Raw genomic sequence first — 21245 nt, 5'->3', positions numbered from 1 at the left:
TCAATGAATGGCCTGTTCACTTCCATGGCGAGCTTTCATAATTAATTCTCTATGGAGCTGTACATCCCTGTGACATCACAGAGTTTGGTAATCTGGATGTAAGTACTACTATCTGCATCTCCTGTATTTGTGCTCATGTTATCTATGCTTGAAGGACAATATGAGCAGAGATTGATTAAGTCACAGTGGAAGCAAAATAATGTATAACCAAACCACAAATTGTGTGTGTGTGTGTGTGTGTGTGTGTGTGTGTGTGTGTGTGTGTGTGTGTGTGTGTGTGTGTGTGTGTGTGTGTGTGTGTGTGTGTGTGTGTGTGTGTGTGTGTGTGTGCGTGTGTAAGAAAGAGAGAGAGGAATCATGTGGTATAGTTGCCCTAGCTCTAGCTCCAATGACACACTCAATATCATAAGATGAGTATACATAACAGTACTATTGTGTTGCATAGTAGGCAAATTGGCGTGAGGCATGCAAGTGGATGAATTGACCGCTTCTGGAGGCGAAGTGGCGTGATATTCCACAGCTGTGTGTGCTTGGTTTTTACAGTGGTGTAAAGTAACTTAAGTACAGTTACTTTAGAACGCCTTCTAAAAAAACTTAAATATTTATATAGCAGCATCTTTTTTTTTTTTTTTTTTTTACATTTTTGAATCTGTAGTGTGTACATATACTGTACAGAACCCCAAAAGAGGTTCCCATCCAGAAGGGTAGGGTTACAAAAAGGGGTTCCTGCCTATAATGGATTAAATACTATACTTAAGTACAGTTTTGAGGTATTTGTACTTTGCTTGAGTATGTCTAATTTCCAGTACTACATCTCAGTCGAAAATTATATTTGACTTTTATTCCGTTACATTTATTTTAAAACGTATCTAGTTATTTGTAGATTCTGATTATTATTACAAAACACAGAGTACAGAAGACAGAGTACGAAAGAGAGCAAGAGATAGAGGTGTCAGTATAGTGAGTGCGCATGCGCGTGCATGCATGTGTAAAGCACATGCCTTCTATGCTGATCCCCCAGCCATAGATCATGTGAGCAGATTGAGGCAACATTCCACCATGCTGTCTGACTTCCCACTACTGCCCCCCATCATCACACACGCACACGCGCACACACACACAAAATTCACTAAATTCACTAAATGTACAGTAAAACTTTTACAAATACAGGGTCCTATTCTTTCAGCTACAGTGATATCACGTGGAATAGGGGAAAGGAATCGATGTCACGTGGTGTGGAAATTAAAACAAAGGTGCTTCTTGCGTGGATTTTGCTCCGTTTTGTGGCTATAGGGAGCTTGAAAAATGAATATCAAAATGTTACATGTTGTAGTTCACTGCACTACGATACGTAGACCAAAATTCTGCTCTACATACAAATATACGACTATATGATCTGTCTCACAAACTCACTGTATTTTGCACTTCCAAGACAATGCCAGACTCAAATGCCAAAGAATGGCTCAAATAATTTGGGGGCAGGAAGACTGGCGTGAAGCGTGCAGCGAATGGGTGAGTTGACCAATTTGGGAGGCATAGTGGTGTTTGTCCTAGCCCTGGTCCAGTGCGTCAGCGAGTCTCTCTCAGTCTCGCAGGGCACTGGACACCCATCCACTGCTCTGTAGCAATTTTCCCACTGCCGTGCGAGGCTTTATATAATTCCCAGAAAATAAACAAAACGACGTAACTGCTCACCGAAAGAAAGCCTGCTAGACCTTGGTAAAAGTCTATTCTCAAAGCTGAGAAGCATCTCAGGGGTCCAGCTTCTCTCTAAAAGCTGGGGAACTGAGACATTTCCCAGCTTTGAGAATAGACTTTTACCCAGGTCTATAGTTTTGTTTATTTTCGTTTAATTCTAAAGCCTCGCACGGCAGTGGGAAAATTGCTACAGAGCAGTGGATGGGTGTCCGGCAGGGCGTCAGTGAGAGACACTGACGCACTGGACCAGGGCTATGTTTGTCCCTGCCTGCTTATTTTGTAGGTAGGGGACTTGCCACGCACCAGTGTACTGTAGGATGAGAGGTGCAGTAGAAGGTGTGTTGTTTGCAAATCAGCAGCACATTGCAATTCAGGGGTCAACAAGGACCGTTATACCGTTAAGGTCTGCTATATTGTCTCTGTAGCTGTCCAGACATTGCAATGTACAATGTAATGGTATGCTGAATAAAACTCCAGATTAGCTGGTCCAACGAATCGTTTCGTATCATCTCAAAGGGAACATTTTGCTTTAGGCAAATAAATGACAACAGCTTGTTTTAGGCTTCAGGGGAAACTATTTTTAAATGTGGGCCATCGGATAAATACGTTTGAAAAGCCCAGGCATACAGCAGGCTGGATCAGATGACTGCAGAGGCTTTCCATGAGCCACATAGCACAAACTTTTATGCAAATAGATGAAAGAACTTCTAAGGGAAACTGGTGGGAAGACTGGTACAGACAGAGTGAACAAGAGCACAAGTGAGAGCTTGACTATGTGTGAGTGTGCGTGCGTGTGTGCGGCATGTGCACGCACGCATGTGTGTGTTAATTTGTTAGTGTTAGCTTGCGTGTTGACAGTCGCAAACATCTAGTACGGCTGTGGATGCCAAACAGGTCTGTCCTCAATGTCCTTTCCTTTCATTCATGTATTGCTGGTGCATTATATTAGCTCTATGAGTATGTATGCCTCACAGTCTTCTGGGCTTAACGAGCTTTCTTAACATCACCTAATGAGCAGAGTGGATCTGACTGTATCCTGGTAAAGTAAAATGAGACACTAGTGTGTTCTTTTAAATGCATTACATAACTCATAATTGTGGATATTATAATCATTAAAAACGGTCAATTAACCTGATTCCCTAAAGCTGTTCACTCTTTGAATATGAAGACCCAAAACTGATCCTTGAGTTAAACGCTTTTGATGTGTGTTTGTTTGGTGATTTAATGGTCTTTCTTTGCACACACACCACATATTGTTTCTTTAAGTTAACACCATCCCATGACCTGTGGCATATAGAACCATCGATGACCTCTAGCCTTCCCTGTTACTTCCACTGCACTGATAGAGCTACAATAATCCTGTTCAAAGAAAGAAACAAACAAATGTATTGATCCACATATATACCCCTTCTTGTCACACTTTAGTGCTGCTCTAAAAGGAATTTGGGAAAACTCATGTTCAAATCAATACAAATCAAACTTTTTGTATAGCACATTTGCAACGACCGAGGTAGAACCAATGTGCTTCACATTACAGAGCATAATAACATACACAGAGGCAAACAGAAAAAAGGGGATAGAATATAGGGACAAAAAGGAAGGAAAAGCATTATTTCAAGGTGTCAGAGAGCAAAATGGAAATTACAATAAGCAGTACATGGGACCATCGTACATGGGTAGACTTCAATTAAATTGAATTAAAAGCGATAAAGTAAAAATGAGTCTTTAATAGGGATTTGAAAGCGAACATGGAGCGGCAGGGCGTTCCAGAGGTTGAGTCCGGCCACGGCGAACGCGCAATCTCCTCTGGTCCTGAAATGTGTGTCAGGCACAATCAGGAGAGACTGATTAGCCGATCTCAGGGCTCTTGTTGGGACGTATGGAGTGATCAATTCAGCTAAATATGGAGGGGACAGGCTGTAAAAACAAACTTTTAAAAATTTTAAATCATTTCTGACGCGGACAGGGAGCCAGTGGAGGGAGGCGAGGACTAGGGTGATATGGTCCCGCCTATTTGTGTTGGTGAGGAGGCGAGCAGCGGCATTCTAAACAAGCTGAAGATGCCTAATAGCTGACTGATTGATGCCTGCATAAAGAGCGTTACAGTAATCTAGTCTAGTAGAAATAAAAGCGTGGATGACTCTCGAGGTCGGTACGGGGCAGATAGGCCTTTGCCCTACCTAGAAGCCTAAGCTGAAAGAAGCTAGCCTTGACCACAGAGCTAATGTGCTAGTCGAATTTGAGGTTATTGTCAAACGTGACACCAAGGCTTTTAACTGAAGAACGGATGTTATCACTGAGGGGACCGAGTGGGTTGATGGGTGAGCTAGGGTTATGGTTGAAAATGATGACTTCGGTCTTGCTTTCGTTCAGAGTGAGAAAGTTTGTATTCATCCAAGATTTAATATCAGAGAGGCACTTCAACAGCGGCTGAGCGGGGTCGGTGCTGGTCGTATTTTGCGGTAAGTAGAGCTGAACATCATCTGCATAGAAATTAAATGATAAATTGTGTTGTTTAATGAGTGAGCCTAGTGGGAGCATGTAGAGCAGAAAGAGGATGGGACCAAGGATGGAACCCTGAGGGACGCCGCAGGTTAGAGGGGCCTAGTCTAACTTTAAAACAGCGGTCGGTCAGATAAGACCTGAACCATGTTAGAGCGGTGCCAGAAATTCCAACGTGGTGCTCCAATCTGGACAGCAGGATCCGATGATCCACTGTGTCGAATGCGGCTGTCAGATCAAGGAGCACCAGGGCTGTGGGGCAGCCTGTATCAGTAATTAGACGTATGTCATTGAGGACTCTTAGGAGTGCAGTTTCTGTGCTATGTCCAGGTCTGAAGCGGACTGAAACGTATCATGAATGCCGTGAGTGGTTAAAAAAGCTTGCAATTGGAGGTAGATTATACCTTTTCCAGGGCCTTAGAAAGAAACGGGAGTTGTGAGATTGGCCTAAAATTGGAAAGGGAGGAGGGGTCTAAATTTGCCTTTTTTAGGGGAGGCTGCACCACGGCTTGTTTGAAAGTAACCGGGACTGAGCCTGTGCTGAGGCAGGTATTGAAAAGCAACAAAATACACGGACCAACAGTGTCAAACGCGTCCTTGAGGAAACTGGAGGGAATACTATCGGAGGGACTATTTGTAGGGCGCAAGTGAGAGATGACTTCAGAGAGTTGGGCTAGATATACAGGATCAAATTGGCTGAGGGTGGCAATGGGAGGAGATAAAGGGGGGGCGTAAAGGCTGTATAGGGTGTGAGCTGACCTGAGGGTGGTGATTTCAGCAGTAAAGAAAGTGAGGAAATCTTCACAAAGGGCGAGTAAAGGCACAACAGGAGCGGGCTCACAGGGATTGATGATGGAGTTGAGAACATTGAAAAGAACCTGGGGTTCATGGCTATTTTTGGAGACTAATGCAGAAATATAGTTGGTCTTGGCCAATTTGACCGCATTCTGGTAGTCAAAGAGACAGCCACATAGGATTTCAACCGAGATCTGAAGTCTATCCTTCTTCCATTTTCTCTCAGCACGCTGGCAGGCGCATCTGAGAGAGTGAGTGCGGAGCTATTGAGCCATAGCCTACTGTAGTGTACAGACTATGGTCGTTTCAGTCAGGGTAATTGCAATGTAAGAATCTTTTCTGTATTGATTAGTTATTCTGCTGATATATAAGTATAGAAGATTATGATGATATAATTCTTTTAATAGCATATTTTGCAATCAAATCAAATACATATTCACTGATACTATAGATAAATAAAACATAATACCTAGAAAGACAAACAACATTGATCCACAGAGGAAATGCGACCGAAGGTCGCAGTTAACTATGGAATCGTGTATTTCCCGTCAGTTTGTGTGTCAGGCACGTGACATCACGTGACATCATCAGGGATGGAGCACGTGACATCATTCGGGATGGAGATCCCTGATGTCTTCAATATTAAACCCATATATGGAGATCCCTGATGTCATCAATATTGGCCAGCAACTCAACATCTGACCTCAAACCGCAAACCCTTAGATCTCCATATATGGAGCTGACCTGTTCTGACATTCCATATGTTGATCCTTCCCCATCCATCCTTCCTCTTTGATGTCTCCCTTTTGATTGAGACCTGTCCATTTAATTTTAAACTCTAGACGGGCCTGCCCCAAAGTTATTAGTGCAGCCGCGCCCGGAAGCCGGTGAAAAACAGGCCCGAAATGTTTAATCTTATCCCCCCATGCCAAAGCACCAGCGCTCGCCCAGCAGTCTTCTGTCACCCAGGTGGATATGTTGATCTGACCCCCCATTCCAAAGCGCCAGTGCTCGCCCAGCAGTCTGCTGTCACCCAGGCGGACGCGTGCAGGCGACCTCACCGCTTCTCGCCCTCAGGCGTCTTACTGGTAAATAAAATTATAGTGAGTTATGAGAGATCTCATCCCACGCCAATATGCGTACTTACTGTACAGTATGTCACGGTAGATATGGTAAGGTAACGTTTCGAGCCGTAGTCCTTCTTCAGACCTTCACCAAATCTTTTTTGGTTGATTTCAGCCTCCTTTACCACAGATGTATACTGGGACCAAGAACCAGTGGTGGAAAGTAACCGGTAAGTACATTTACTACTGTACTTAAGTACAAATTTGAGGTGTTTGTACTTTACTTGAGTATTTCCAATTATCAGTACTTTTACTTCTATACTCCATTACATTTATTTTAAAACTTTAGTCATACCTATACTTTGTAGATTTGTATTATTATTACAAAACGTACATTAACCACTTCAGCCTACACATTTCGGTCATTTGAAAATAGCAGATCTACAAGCTCACAATGTGCATTTGTGAGTACTTTGTCCACCACTGCCAAGAACGCCATTGTTTTCATTCACACACACCCACACACACGCGCGCTGGCACACACACACACACACACACACACACACACACACACACACACACACACACACACACACACACACACGCACGTTTTATTAGGCAAGGCATGATCATCTAATCTAATGAAATTGGCTTGACGTGTGTGTGCACGCGCGTGCGTGCGTGTGTAAATTAACCTAATTCAAATAGTAAAGCCCCCTTAAAACCATATCTGAGACGAGAGTAGGCCTATTTTGTTAAGATAATTATGATAAGTTGATAACTGCATGCGGTGAACTGTCTCAAGGGGGGGCAGAATAGCCTAACATTTGATTTCTTCATGGCTATCATAAATTATTCAAATTCACATGAGAACGGGGCTTGGCTAAAAATAACCTCGTCTAAAAATAACTCCTGTTGGGCTTTAAACATCCACCACGGGATGTTGAAACAACAAGGTGGAGGTCTGAGGAATACAAAGTTTTACCTTCTCCTTCCACATTGTCGCTGATTTTCATCTCCTCCTGGCCTGTCATGATAAACGGGTCGGGCTGGCTGGCTCTTTTAGGTGGGTGGTGATTGTTGGCAAAGCCATCCTGAGCGCACTGGCCGTTCCGCACTGCCGAGGACGGATCCACGATAGCCGGGTCTGGGACAGTTGTTGTAGGGTAGCAGGACTCTTGAGTCGCCGGGTCTGTCATTGTTGAAGTTCTTTTATGTCAGGAATAAGTCCAAGGAAGAGGCAGAAAATTTATCACACCGGTTTGTCAAGTGCAGCAGCCATCCAGGGGGCAGCGATGCCAACCGGTGTGTCGACTCACGCAGGGGGGAGAGGAGACGGCGAGAATAGATGAGATGGAGATACGCTTTTTATCTCCTCAGCATCAGCGGCAACAAAATACAAAACTATCCCCTTGTTTTCGACGAGAGGAAAAAATAGAATGGTGTCTTGTAGGCTATATAATTGTTTGTCTAAGTGACTTTATTAAACACGTAGCTACTTAAAAGGTTAGATGCAGCGATGCGATACCGCTCTGATCTGCTGTCGATTTGATAGGGGGTACCAGCATTTTCTTTTTTTTTTTTTTTATCCCTCTCCTCCCTACCTCTTCCATCAGCCCCTTGGCAACTCCCATACTAGGGCTATACCGACTTAATTGATCTCCGAGTGCACAAATTCAACCAAATACGGGCCAATTTGGTTCCTATATATATGCTATACTCTTTAAGAGTTCAATTAACACATGGGTATTTTTTTAAGTAACCTATATATATGCTACGTTTCACCTACTAAATTAAGGATTGTTGGGCATTTCAGTAGCTAAATGCTATTTCAGTATAAATTTATGTGTTTTTAACAATAGTGTGTGTGTGTGTGTGTGTGTGTGTGTGTGTGTGTGTGTGTGTGTGTGTGTGTGTGCGTGTGCGTGTGCGTGTGCGTGTGGTGTGTGTGTGTGTGTGCGTGAGAGACAGTGTGCGACTGTTTGAGTGACGGCCGAGTTACACCAGGCTTTTCAGCGCGCGTTTACGCGAATACGCAAACACGTGCACACGCACTTATAGGTCCAGTCCCAACGCGTGCCGTGCGCTCACGCAGAGGGTGCTGCCACACCAGATTTTGCGCTGCCGACAGTCTCGGCTGTGGCAGCCGAAAAACCGGGTTTTTAGACACGTAATGCACGTAATTAGCCACGAGGTGGTGCACATTTACGCATGAAGCGCTTTCAAGTGGTGAGTGAAATGGAATAGATTAGGTCCAACATATATACTCTAAGGTCCATTAAAGTCCATATATTGAAAACACAATGCCCACGATTATTACATCAAGAGCATATAGGCTATGATCAAATCATTTAAAAGCGATATGTGTTCAATTTATGAAGTGGTTTTATTGGATGCTACCTAAGTCTCTAAGTCAATATGTAGGCCTATAGCCAGGCCTACTTTCTCATCCTGTAATGTAAAACGTTATTATAATGTCCACAGTTCTACATTCATTATTGTTTGGTGAGCTTGCACATTCTAAAGGTTTCATGACATTCATTTTCATTTTTCGTTTTTCTTTTAGGTTTTATGACCTTAATTGAATTACACCCAAACCTGAACTTTGAACATTCATTGGATTTTCTGTGGTCTGTAGTTTTCTCTGGGGTTTGGAAGCCTTTTGAGCTGCAATGAAAACAGGCAATACAGTGAAAACAGTGACATCTGCTGACAAATCCCATTGACATATATGGGATTTGCTGGCTCTTACATCACGAACAGCAGGGAAATCAGAGCACTTGTTTGAGCCAGAGACCAGAGAGCCAGAAAATCTACTGAATGTCAAAAGTTCAGGTATTTTGGGTGCATTTTGGGTGAAAACAAAACAAAACAAATAATGAAAAAAATGTTTTATGTCACAATCCCTTTAAAATGTATTGAAAACTGTGTAATATTTTTGCCTATATGCCCAATTAGGGACTTCGGGGTTAAAGTGAGTGGTTAATGCATAGGCTAGTGACTATGACCATGCAGGGATTTTTGTCAAAATTCTATATTTGCCATGGACGGAACTTGTAGTGTTGTAGTATTTTTTATGACAGGATCACAAAGAAAAACAGGTTGATGCATTGTGTGCTCATAAACCAATGTTTGCTATTTTATAAAACTATGTAAAAAAAAAACATGCTAAACAAGATTAGGCATAAAGGATATTAAGATGGTATAAAAAGTGATGTATTGTACAGACACCAGAAAAGTCCAGTACATTGTTAAGAGGGATAAGTTAATTTGCATGAAATAGCAATGTGGGGTATATACAAATGCATGCTAATGGAATTGGTTTATGTAATGTATAATGTAAGTAATGCATTCTGACAAATATACAGATTTTCATGTGGAATCCTGCCTGAAAGTGTATGCTATAATTATAGCTAGGGCAATGTTAAAAGGGTGGCATTTGTTCCTCAACATAGTGGAAATGTGCATGCAATGTTTAATTGGACTGCCTTCATGATTTGATGCATTTTGTTCAAAACAGGCCACACCTGCAAACTTTAGATGGAAAAAATGCAGACAGATTCGTCTTACAGGTCTCATGACTATACCGATTTGAGCAGATATTTGGATTAAATCATATTAGTCCTTCTTCAGACTGAAGGACTATAAACAATGTGTTTCACATAAGTCGGCCTTCTGATGGCGCTATAAAAGGCACACTTGAAAAATGCATGCAAAGGTGTCAAGTGAAAAATGTCAAGTGGCATTTCTTCCTCCTCTAAAGGACAGTTTCACCACTATCAGACACTGGTTCATGATGGCATTTTATTCAAAAGGGGCCACAAAATCTGAAGGTGTAATATCAATGTGTTTTACATAAGTCCGCCTCCTGGTGGCGCTATAAAAGCCAGATGTGAAAAATGCAGGGAAAAATGGTTTTCCATATAGTCTCTACAGACCTATAGGGAGTGCTCATACAAAGTTTTACACAAATCTGTGCAGTTAAAGGTAAATCGGCCTGTTATAGCGCCACCATGAGGCTGATTTGCAAAATTTCAAGTGGCATTTATTTCTTGGCCTTGTGGGAATGTGGTTACAAAATGTCACATAAATTGCACGCTGTGTTCATGATTTGAGGTATTTTGTTGAAAACGAAGCACTCCTGCAAACTTTGGAAGATAATCTTATAGCCAATCAGGATGGAGTATGAAAAATCTGAAAGACCTGTTTCGTTTTAATCTAAAATCTGGGTGTACTGCATGTTAAAAAATGTGTTTTGCAAAAATCGGCCTCCAGGTGGCACTATTACGGGCCAATGTGAACAATTTGGGGCAGAGGTTCAGCTGTGGCATCCAGCGAGTGTGTGTACTCATAGTTTCACTGCGATCAAGCCAACGGTGCCAGAGATTAGCTGATCATCATCACACACACATTTGAATTATTTTATTTGGATCTGCACAAGAGGCGTAATACGATAGACCCAAACACTGAACAGAATTAGGTTATACATTATATGGTCCAACCAGATATAGCTGCTGCACATGCTTAACACACAGAGGGAAAAGGAGAAAAAATAAATATATATATATATATATATATATATATATATATATAGCTCATTGTTGACTATATACTATTACTTGACACTACTAGACAGGATGTTTGTTTTGGGGTTTTTTAAGCCACCTAGGGATAAATGAAACAACGCCTTCTCCAGATGGACAGACTGCCCGTAGCTGAGACAGAACAGTATTTAGCCAGCTTTTTTGCATTTGTTTTTAGCAATCCACCCAATTGCAGACCCCTGAGCACAAGTTTATGGACATGGCCCCGACTTCCAAATACAAGGACAATAAGTTGACAGTTATATCCCAAGGCCATAATACGTTCCACCAGAAGCTGATATTTCATAAGTTTGGATGTAAAACAAGTGTCCATATACAAATCAAATGGGCAGCCTCTTTCAAATATAGTGACAGTTTTTCTAATTTCATTGATGAACACAATATCTGGGGTATTTGGAATATCTTGTAGTGAATTGACATGCGTGTCATTGTGATCAAACCAGTCTATTTTTACAGTGCTGTGTTTATACATTCTTGTTGTCCTGTCCTGTACTCCTCTGATCTTGTCTGAGACCAGGTCCACCAGACGGTCATGTCTGGCAATGTACAGTCCTTTATAGTGGCTGCAACCATTTAAGATGTGTGCGACTGTTTCTTTGTCATGTGTTACTGGATGTAGGATGCAGTGTGGGTCGTGTGCTGATGGGTACCAGGTTGTCAAGTTGAACTTGGTCGGCAACACCTGTAAACGGGCTTTAATAGTGAAAATAAGAATATCCTCACCTATGGTGTTATTTACACACACACACACACACACACACACACACACACACACACACACACACACACACACACACACACACACACACACACACACACACACACACACACACACGCATGCGCGCACGCACGCACGCACACACACACACACACGGACGGACGGACGGACATGGTGCATAACATACTCTCTCCCTATGCCTTTGGCCTGGTGGAGACAGCGAGCATGGACGAATAGCCTACATGATCAGGTTGAAGGTGTATCTGCATCAGGTCAGTTCATTGGTTCGTGCCCGGGGGATGGGTGGCTGGGCGGGGAACAACCTACTACACGATTGTAAAGCTGTTTTGACACACTTTGTAAAACACCAGTAACAGAATCTGCCACGTTTACTTGAAGCCGGTAAAGGAGATCAGCAGGATGAAGATTGATATACATAATCATATTTTACCAAAGGAATGGCCCGATTTGAAGCAGGTAGGCACTGGAAGAGAATATCCCCAAAAAGTGCACCTAAAGTTATTGCTAAACTTGACGGCCTGATGAGTCAACGTGCGTAAATATGCACACAATCAGTCTTATATGGCAGCTATCTGCCATCAAACCATGCAATAATCTTGATTAAGATAAGATATTAATTTTGTCAAACCCTGTGGTATAGGCCTATATGCATGCATTCTTCACTGTGTTATTATCATGTTATCAACAACATTAGCATATACCTTGTTGGATAAACTTGTGTCAATGGCAAGAAACTGTAATGTAATTTCCCATTGCGTGTCAGAGAGAAGTTGGATAGACCACGGTCGGTCCACCCCATAAATCTGTGTTCTCTCTGGCTGGTTAAACTTTAATCAGTGACTGGCACCAACCTTGCTGTGCTGTCGCGTCTGTTCCACTGTCTGTGTCAATATGAATGCAAGGATTTAGCTAATGATTGGCCAAATTCACTGGTGGAGAGGAGAGAGGGTTTGTCTTGTTCCCTCGCCCCCATGCAGGCCAAGACTTTTATTTTGTATGCCAGAGACCCCCAAAGTGACTTTCATTAGGCCATTGGTCTAGAACCAATTATTTGATTCTGATATGACACTGATATGAAAATGACATGGTGATATTGAAATATTAATAATTTCAAGTGAATTTGATTGAATTATAGTGACATTAAACACATTTGGCTGGGTACGCCATGCCATGCACCCCTCTCAAGGACCCCTGGGCTCATCAGGTTCCCTGATTGCAAAACCACCTTTATTACATGGACACTGAGTACTGAGTAGTATGAGCTAGAATAGATTCTAATCTATTTTATACTAATGAGCTACTAATACTAATGAGCTACTAATTCTAATCATTAGAATATGGTAATTTATGCTTAATAAGCATAAATTAATAACTTATTTGACAGTTTAGCTTTTCTAAACTGCCTCCATTCAGAACTGTTCAAATCTTTTCTTTCAAAACTGTAATCGAAATCTAGTCTTATAGTGACAAAGCCTATACTGTACGAAGAATACATCGTTTTATTTTTGTCTTGAACATGCTTTTAGTTCCATTTGTGAAGGAAGGATGGAGTGTGATTATCAAGCACATTCTCCAAAGCAAACATTTAGAACTAACTGTACTAACTGCTATTGCCAGTGTTATAGTGGTTCTCAACCTTTTCAGGCCACGACCCCCCAAAATAATCATATTTGAACTGGGGAACGCCCACCCTGATAGGCACTTGGAATTGTAGGTGTTCAGTTCCACAGATAAATATTGTGAAAATAGCAGATCTACAAGCTCACAACTTAGATCAACCAACCTATTTTCATTTTTTTTTGCCTCCTTATATAATTTGGCAATTTGGCCAATGTTTGATCAGTTTTCATAGTATAGTTTGTTGATGACTTTTGATGCAGTAATGTATGTATGTTGGTATTAAAAATACCTTAAATTGTCACTTTACTGTCATCTGAATGCATAGGACCTCAATGGAAACAGGTCCTCAGGACTTTTTGGGGTTATCCTTTTAGATACGGGACCCCCCGAAATCCTATTAGGACCACCTGGGGGTCCCAACCGACAAATTGAGAATGAGAACCCGATGACCCGTTGGTCCCACAACCACTCTAGACGTGATGGCCGCGTAGCGGCCCAAACCTCTAGTTTAATAAACCAGCAGCTCCATTAGTTACATTGAAGGTACAGGACTATACAATCCACTTTGCATTCTTCTCGACTACAAACAAAGTGCATGTTATAATAATCTGGATCGAGGATATGAGATGGGGATTCACCGACCGCATTGCACACATACAAATGATTTGAGGGCTCATCTGTATGCATACCAGTCCATATTTCAACACATTCAGATAGATCTCTTTCTTGCTAAGACTGGCATTATGGATAGCTGTAGTTCTTAAGGATGAACATTAAACCTCCTCTCTCAAGTTCCCTGATCAGTAGGCTGTATAGGCCTAGGTATGGATGAATTATCCCTAAATTAATATGGGACATTTTATGGCCATATTTTTCAACACCAAGGCCAACTGGAGCTTGCCGGGGCCATCGCCACCTCTGTCTGTATACCACAGAATGAAAGGCATGCAATTATATAGCCTTATGAGTAATACTCGTTGTTATTTTACTAACATGGTGGAAGGAGACTCCGGAATATTGGGCTAATCTAGTGGTTAATTCATGACGTGACTACAAAATACTGGGTCCAATTGCCTCAGGAAATGTGTTGCATGTCCTGCATGCATTATATTATTATGCATTATGTTGAATTTGGTGAAATGGAGATAGGTCTAGAATAGATGACCAATTGCCCATGTTCTTCTAATCTAAACACTGTAAACAGCTGTGTTAAAGTTTACTAACTTACTTAGTCCTCTTCGTCCCCTATGGGATATAAGGCTTCAACGAATACTAAAGCATGTTTTAAATCTAAGCTGTAGTCCAATAGACTAAATAAAACCCTGTAGGCCTACTTTTGTTCAAACTACATATCTGGTTGTGTGTGTTTCAGAGGTATGGGTATGGTGGGTTTGTTCAGCTTCACCATCATTGCAAGGTACAGTAAGTCTTGATGTCACTTTATTTAACAATGTGTGCAAACAATGTGTGTAAAATGCATAGATGTAAATGCATTGTGTGTGTGTGTGTGTGTGTGTGTGTGTGTGTGTGTGTGTGTGTGTGTGTGTGTGGTGTTATATTGCGTCACATCCATATGTACAGTACGTGCCAGGCACGCTGATGCAAGCATTTGCACATGCATGCATGATGCAATTGCATGACGCGCGTGCTACGTGAGCAGAACACCGCAGGTAGCATAGCTTCACCTCACTAGTCAGCCTGGGTCTCGCTGTGGGAACAGCTGCAGGACAGCATGCAGTTACTGGATCAGTGCAATGATTCACTCCGAGATGGGCTGCAACAGAACAGAACACAAGCAATACAAGTGTGCTCAGGCATCTGCTGAGGCAGTGCAACTTTTTCCATCAGTCACTGGAGTTCTGGCATGATCTATCTAAGCATAAGGACATATATATATATACATGACCCACAGCACGACTGCAGTAAAAATAGCCTCTCTGACACAAAGACCTGGGCATTACGAAGTCCTGATACTGATAAAAACCTGATCCAGATTTTGATCTAGGCAGCCTTTGCTCAAAGACACACTAAAGTGCACTTGTGAATATGGTTGGATCTTTCCTGTGCTACTTGTATGTGTAATTATATGAGCCTTGAGGCCTTATCTAGATACAGGTTTTACCTACCTACTTTTTAATAGCAGATTAAACAGATTTTTTTTCAAGGTGGCAATTTATTATTCTCTAGTGTCAGAGAAACATGAATCAGCCTTCTGCTGCCATCATGTGGCCATGGAAGCTTATGGCTTGCAATTTGCAATACTGAAATGATAAAAAGGTTCTTTCCTCTTTTATTTCATTGAGCAAATGGCCTGTGGGCTGTGTTCCATATTACAGTATGATTACCACAACCACACACTGTAAGGCAGAGCTGGCAGACCCTCACAGTGCCACACACGGATATGGATGGGAACAATTCTCAACTTGCAGGCTTTTACCATAGTGTATCCATAGTAGTCTATGTGGATGGCGTCACAGATCTCTTTTATATTTCAGGGTGAAGCACAGATGATGAAGGATGGAAAACTTTTCAGAGTGATACAAGAAAACTGCTGGGATGCAAACGCACGGATACAGGATATGGATCAATATGGTAGGTGTGACCAGTGACACCTCAAATTTGAATCCAGGGTCTCCTGCATGGGAAAACAAACATCTAGCGCTAACCCAAAGGAGAATCCTCTCTTGGTCAAGCCAAGGCCAAAGGAGATATTAGGCTGCTGGAATTCAGTCAGGGCTACACTGCTACAATGCTACATACTGTATGGACAACAACACTACAGCCTTTTGTAGAAAAATATACAAATGTTTCTTTTTGCATCCAGGGGTTACAGTTCAAGCGCTTTCCACTGTTCCTGTGATGTTCAGTTACTGGGTAAGGCCTTGTTTGTTTGTTACCGTATGTTAGTTTGTATGACGTTGCTCAGCAGGAGGTGAGCCCTATAGAGGGTCAGTCTGTCTGTGTGAGTGTCTGGCTGCCTGTGTATCTGGAGCTAATTTAGCAAACTGCTATAATGAGTAGCGCCAAATACATTTTGCACACCAGCATAATAGTAGGCCGATGAAGTAGTCATGTCAATGGGGCTTGGATACAATGCACTAGACCCCTGGGAGATGGATGCTGAGGTGGAGCACCACACCTACCATCAGCTACCAGTACTTGCCACACGCAAGCCAAGCCGTGTTACTCATGTGCTGCGTCGGTGGTGCCCAGGATCAAACCCATAACCTTGTTTTCCAAAGACGAGAGCTCTACCGACTGAGCTACCCGGACACAAGGGCACAAAGACAACTGAATGTGGACTGAAAACGTGGATCTCGGACTTCATTAGCCCCTCTCGGAACCCTCCGTAAAGCTTTTCTGAAATTTGGATGTCACTTTGCGTAGGGTCCCTGTGCGTATCTATATTTTCGTATTGAAATGATATAACGCAGACATAAATATCGTCGTTAACGTCGTGTCTGCGCCGTTTGACGGCTTCTTTTTGTTTGAGTTATTCTGAATTTGTGAACTATAAGTACCTATACATACCGCTGCGAATTCTCTTGTGTCGCGGAAGCCGTTTAGTACTTTGTTTGACCGATTTGGTCGCTTTGATTCTTCTTGTTTATTTACAGTTTATTGTACCGCCTCCCGATGTGCGGTTGGCTTGTGCCGGCTACGTTCCTGCCTCTGATCTGCTCTGTCATAGCTATAGCGCCACTAGCTAGCCAGATAGGCGGTACAATGAGGTGTCAATAAACAAGGAAGGAAAAGAAGAATCAAAGCGACCAAATCGGTCAAACATACTTAACGGCTTCCGTGCCACAGGAGATATTCGCGGCGGTATTTATAGGTACTTATAGTTCACAGATTCAGAAGCCCTCAAACGAAAAGAAGCCGTCAAAGAGCGCAGAAGAACGTATCCGAAGGTATTTACGTTTATTTATGTGTGCGTACCCGGTGGCAGGGTGGAGGTGGAATAAGACCCCATGCTCTGGGTCTAAAAAATGTCAGAAACTTCAGTAGCATTGGGTTCTGCTTGTAGGGCTAGGACTTCATGTGACCAACCAGCCTGTGACGTCAGGGCTGGTCACATGCAGTCTGACGCAAAGACACACCACTCCAATGTTGATCTTGAGATCCACATTAGTTCACCTGTGTTTCATGAATTTTTCACCCCTCCCCCCCTCTCCACAGTCCACATTAGATCATTGACTAGTTTTTTGGTTTTATGCCTCCATGGCTGACAGCCATGGCCAAAGGCATTATGTTTTTGTACCAACATTGTCATATCAACGTGATATTTCGTCTGGAGGGAAAGGGAATGTCATGACATTTGGCAGTTTTCCACTTTCACTAGCTAGAAGTAGGTGGTAAAAGGTCAGGATCACTGTGACCTCACACAAGACATGTCCATTAAATTCTAATTACATATCTAGACTATATAAGTCTGGACTCACATGTGGAGGAATACAACCGCGACACAGTATTTCTAGTATATGATCTGATTACAGGCTAAACCCCAGGACACCCTGGATCTCTGTGTCCTACTGAACGATGACTTAGCCCAGACAGTGCGTAGCTACCCCAGGAGATTTGTGGGTCTTGGCACCCTGCCCATGCAGGCCCCTGACCTGGCTGTGCAGGAGATGAGGCGCTGTGTGAAGGAGCTGGGCTTCCCTGGTGTGCAGATTGGCTCCCATATCAATGACTGGGAACTCAACGCCCCTGAACTCCACCCTGTCTATGCTGTAAGATATTATATTCTGTAATTATATACTGTACTGTATACTTCCTCTAAGGCCCCCCTCCCCCCACAGAGCACAGGGTGGTAATAATGCACTGAGATGAATGATGTCTAAAAAGAAATGTGCCTGGAGGTTTTGAAGGTAGCTACTGTAATAGGCTGCACTGTACTTAATGTGCTTGTTCTATGCTCTTATTCCATTCCTCCGTGTATACAGAGGGCATTCTTGCTCATGAAACAGCCCTAAGTGATCCCTAAACTTGGTTATACCAGTTTGTGTGTACTATGTACTGTTATGTGCAATGTGTCTTCTGTACAGGCAGCAGAGGAGCTGAACTGTTCCTTATTTGTCCACCCCTGGGACATGCAGACAGATGGGAGGATGGCTAAGTATTGGCTGCCCTGGCTGGTGGGTGAGTAAAGGGGAGAGGGAAGAGCAGGTATCAAATATGTCGCCAAGACCAGTCGATGTGCAATACAATACCGAATAGGCCCCGATACAATAACATTTCCTAGACTGGAGCATGTGTTGGGAATTGGGAATGGGATTCATGTTTTATTTACGCTGCATAATTAGAGAAATGGAGAAGGATCATTTGTAAACCAGATTACCCATTCAGTTTCTTGAAACTGCCCACTAAAACAGCGAGAAGGTCAGAAGTATTTTAGCAGGCCTTCTTGCACAAATTGCTTAATGGCATGAGCCATAGTCAACAAACTTAAATCGTCACCATATTGTAGATGCAGCAGAGTAAAAACAATTATTGCATTTTGTGTTTCAAGGTATGCCCTCAGAGACGACCATGGCTATTTGTTCGATGATATTTGGAGGTGTTTTTGAGAGATTTCCGAAACTAAAGGTCTGCTTTGCTCATGGAGGTATAGTATATAGCCTACTGTATAGACCAAAGAATCCATAAAGTCACAAAAGGACAATTTTCATTTTCAAAGGGTGAAGAAAGGTGGGCACTCTCTCACACTGTTAAGAGAGAAGGGGTGTTCTGTGATTTGACTTGACAAATTTAACAATAAAACAATAAAACAAAAAATCCATGCTTGTTGCTGGACAAAATAATTTCAGTTGCATTATCAATATAGTATGTAGTTGATTTTATGATCTATTGGAAAATAATGAAATCTACACAAATTGCCAAGATAACTCTTAAAACCTACATTTTATTATTCTATCATAGAGGTTTCTAATCGGGTCTGAATTGGTTTATTGGCAATACACAGTAAATTTGTTAATTTATCCATTTGTAAGTCTGAGTGTACAAATGTAATCAAATTGATGTAGAGTTAAATGTACACATACTGTGTATGTGATGCCTGATGCTTGTTTATTTGTCTGTTCACAGGAGGTTCTTTTCCATTCACCATAGGCAGAATTGAACACGGACACAAAGTTCGCCCTGACTTGTGTGCTGTGGACAATAAGATCAGCCCACGGAAATACCTTGGCTCTTTCTACACTGACTCTCTAGTTCATGACCCCGTTGCCCTTAAGCTGCTCATTGACATTATTGGAAAAGTGAGCTGATTGTTTTTTTTAACCATGCCATATAAAAGGTCTATAAGGCAATTAATCGGCCTACCAAATACCTTGATACCTTTAGTATGTGACCTTTAGTAGGTTACACCTTGTGACCTTTAGTAGGTTACACGCATCCGCCTGGGTGACGTCAGACTGCTGGTCGAGCGCTGGCGCTTTGGCATGGGGGGGTCAGATCAACATATGGAATGTCAGTACAGGTCAGCATCGAGATCTAAGGGTGCCAACGGGGGCAGTGTCTTGAGTGTACAGTGTTTGATGAGGGCCCAGGTAAGGCCGGGCCTTAATTTTCGGGCCTGATGAGAACTCGATCTAGTTTTCGCCGGCTGCCGGGCTCTAGACGGGCCTGTCTAGAGTTTGAATGGACAGGTATCAATCAAAAGGGAGACATCGAAGAGGAAGGATGGATGGGGAAGGATCAACATATGGAATGTCAGAACAGGTCAGCTCCATATATGGAGATCCAAGGTCAGATGTAGAGTTGCTGGCCGGCTCCATATATGCAGATATTGGTGATGATCCGGTCTTCTCCATGTATAGCTATCCAGGGTTTGATGAGGTCAGTGTCGTGATCTTCACATATGGAGACCATATATGGTGGCGTGACGTGTCACGAGGCATGATTTCACGAGACGTGACCATATATGGAAGCGTGATGTCATGTGGCGTGATGTCACGGGGCATGACCATATATGGAGGCGTGACGAACCAACGGGAGTTCAGGTTTTCATAGTAAACTGCGACCATATGGTCGCAATCAACAATTTCTTTTTCTTTTTTTAACAAAATAATAAGATCTACAAGCAGTCAAGCACACAACGTGTCATATCGCGACACGTGGGCTTGTAGATCGGCTATTTTCTTTTGATTATTTTCTGAACACTTTTGAAAGTTTAAGATAGATTTAAGTCATTAACCAGGACAAGACAACACTTACTTACAGCCATATATTGCGATATTACGAAGATTAAAAGATTAACTGACATTATGTAGGCCTAATGCTAAATTAAATTATTATTATATTATTCTGTATTTAGGATAAAGTAATGCTGGGAACAGATTACCCATTCCCCTTGGGTGAACTACAGCCTGGATCATTGATTGAGTCCATGGATGAGTTTGACGAGACCATGAAGGTACAGTAATTGTTTGGAAATACGATGAAAGCAAATAGACTCAACACTAATTAAAATCTTAAAATCTTAAAATCCCAACATGTAGGTAATAATACAGGCTCTATAGTATTTACTGTACAATACTATGCCCTGAGTGAAGATCAACCACTTAAGCCCTATACTGTACTTTACTTCGTGATTAAATACCCCATCTACAAGCTTGTTGCAATTGTAAATCGGTAATTTGAAAATGTCCCTACTGTATACTTGTATAGTGGCATCATTGGCATGCCCAAAATAGAGACGCTAGATTGAAAGTGGCTGATTTTCTTGGATAACCTTTAAAAGGCCTATACATAAGGTTCCATACTGTACTTGCCTTATGAATAAAGTACATGTAGATGTTATTTCATAGGCTTTTATGTTCTCAGTTAAACTGAAAACCTATATGAATTATGCCCTGTGCACTTTTGCTTTACAGGATAAACTACTCGCCGGGAACGCATTGGAGTTTTTGGGGCTCAACAGAGAACAATTTGAGTAATATGAATATCATAACAGCCAAGCTGGATTTCAAAATGTTTCACATATAATGTCAATTTCAAATAGAATATGTTCTTAAAGTGGGCTATCTTATAAGCCTGATATAAGTATTGTTTTGTTATAATTCCAATATTACTGTATTAAATAAAACATTTTACTCGATCACCCACTATTTTGAACTATGACTCATTTCTTCTGTGGTGCTCCAGGCCAAACCATGCAGTCATTTTTAGGGGTTCCTATGCAGCTTTTAGTGTCCGTCCACAAACTTCGTGCTACATAAA

The 21245-nt window shown here is 42.1% G+C and overlaps 2 protein-coding genes across 2 annotated transcripts in view; one reads left to right on the top strand and one right to left on the bottom strand.

The window, feature by feature from the left end:
* Positions 1 to 7258, bottom strand: part of tmem163a (transmembrane protein 163a) — a gene marked incomplete at both ends in the record, with an annotated part of 70600 nt that extends 63342 nt beyond the window's left edge. The window contains one exon of the mRNA XM_083776579.1: positions 7045 to 7258. Coding sequence (XP_083632705.1) covers positions 7045 to 7258 — 214 coding nt within the window. The remainder of the gene's footprint in view (positions 1 to 7044) is intronic.
* Positions 7259 to 11801: 4543 nt separating this feature from the next.
* Positions 11802 to 20962, top strand: acmsd (aminocarboxymuconate semialdehyde decarboxylase; the record flags this gene model as incomplete). The annotated part of the gene is made up of 10 exons (XM_083776399.1): positions 11802 to 11858; positions 14395 to 14439; positions 15518 to 15614; positions 15847 to 15896; positions 17519 to 17755; positions 18071 to 18164; positions 18535 to 18630; positions 19110 to 19282; positions 20341 to 20439; positions 20900 to 20962. 10 exons carry the CDS (start codon positions 11802 to 11804, stop codon positions 20960 to 20962), a joined length of 1011 nt encoding a protein of 336 aa, XP_083632525.1.
* Positions 20963 to 21245: the final 283 nt, after the last annotated feature.

The sequence above is a fragment of the Protomyctophum parallelum genome, assembly GCF_964188405.1.
Source record: "Protomyctophum parallelum genome assembly, chromosome: 11".
Taxonomy (NCBI): Eukaryota; Metazoa; Chordata; class Actinopteri; order Myctophiformes; family Myctophidae; genus Protomyctophum; species Protomyctophum parallelum.
The sequence above is the reverse complement of the archived record's forward strand: the minus strand, read 5'-3'. Positions and strand labels throughout refer to the sequence as shown.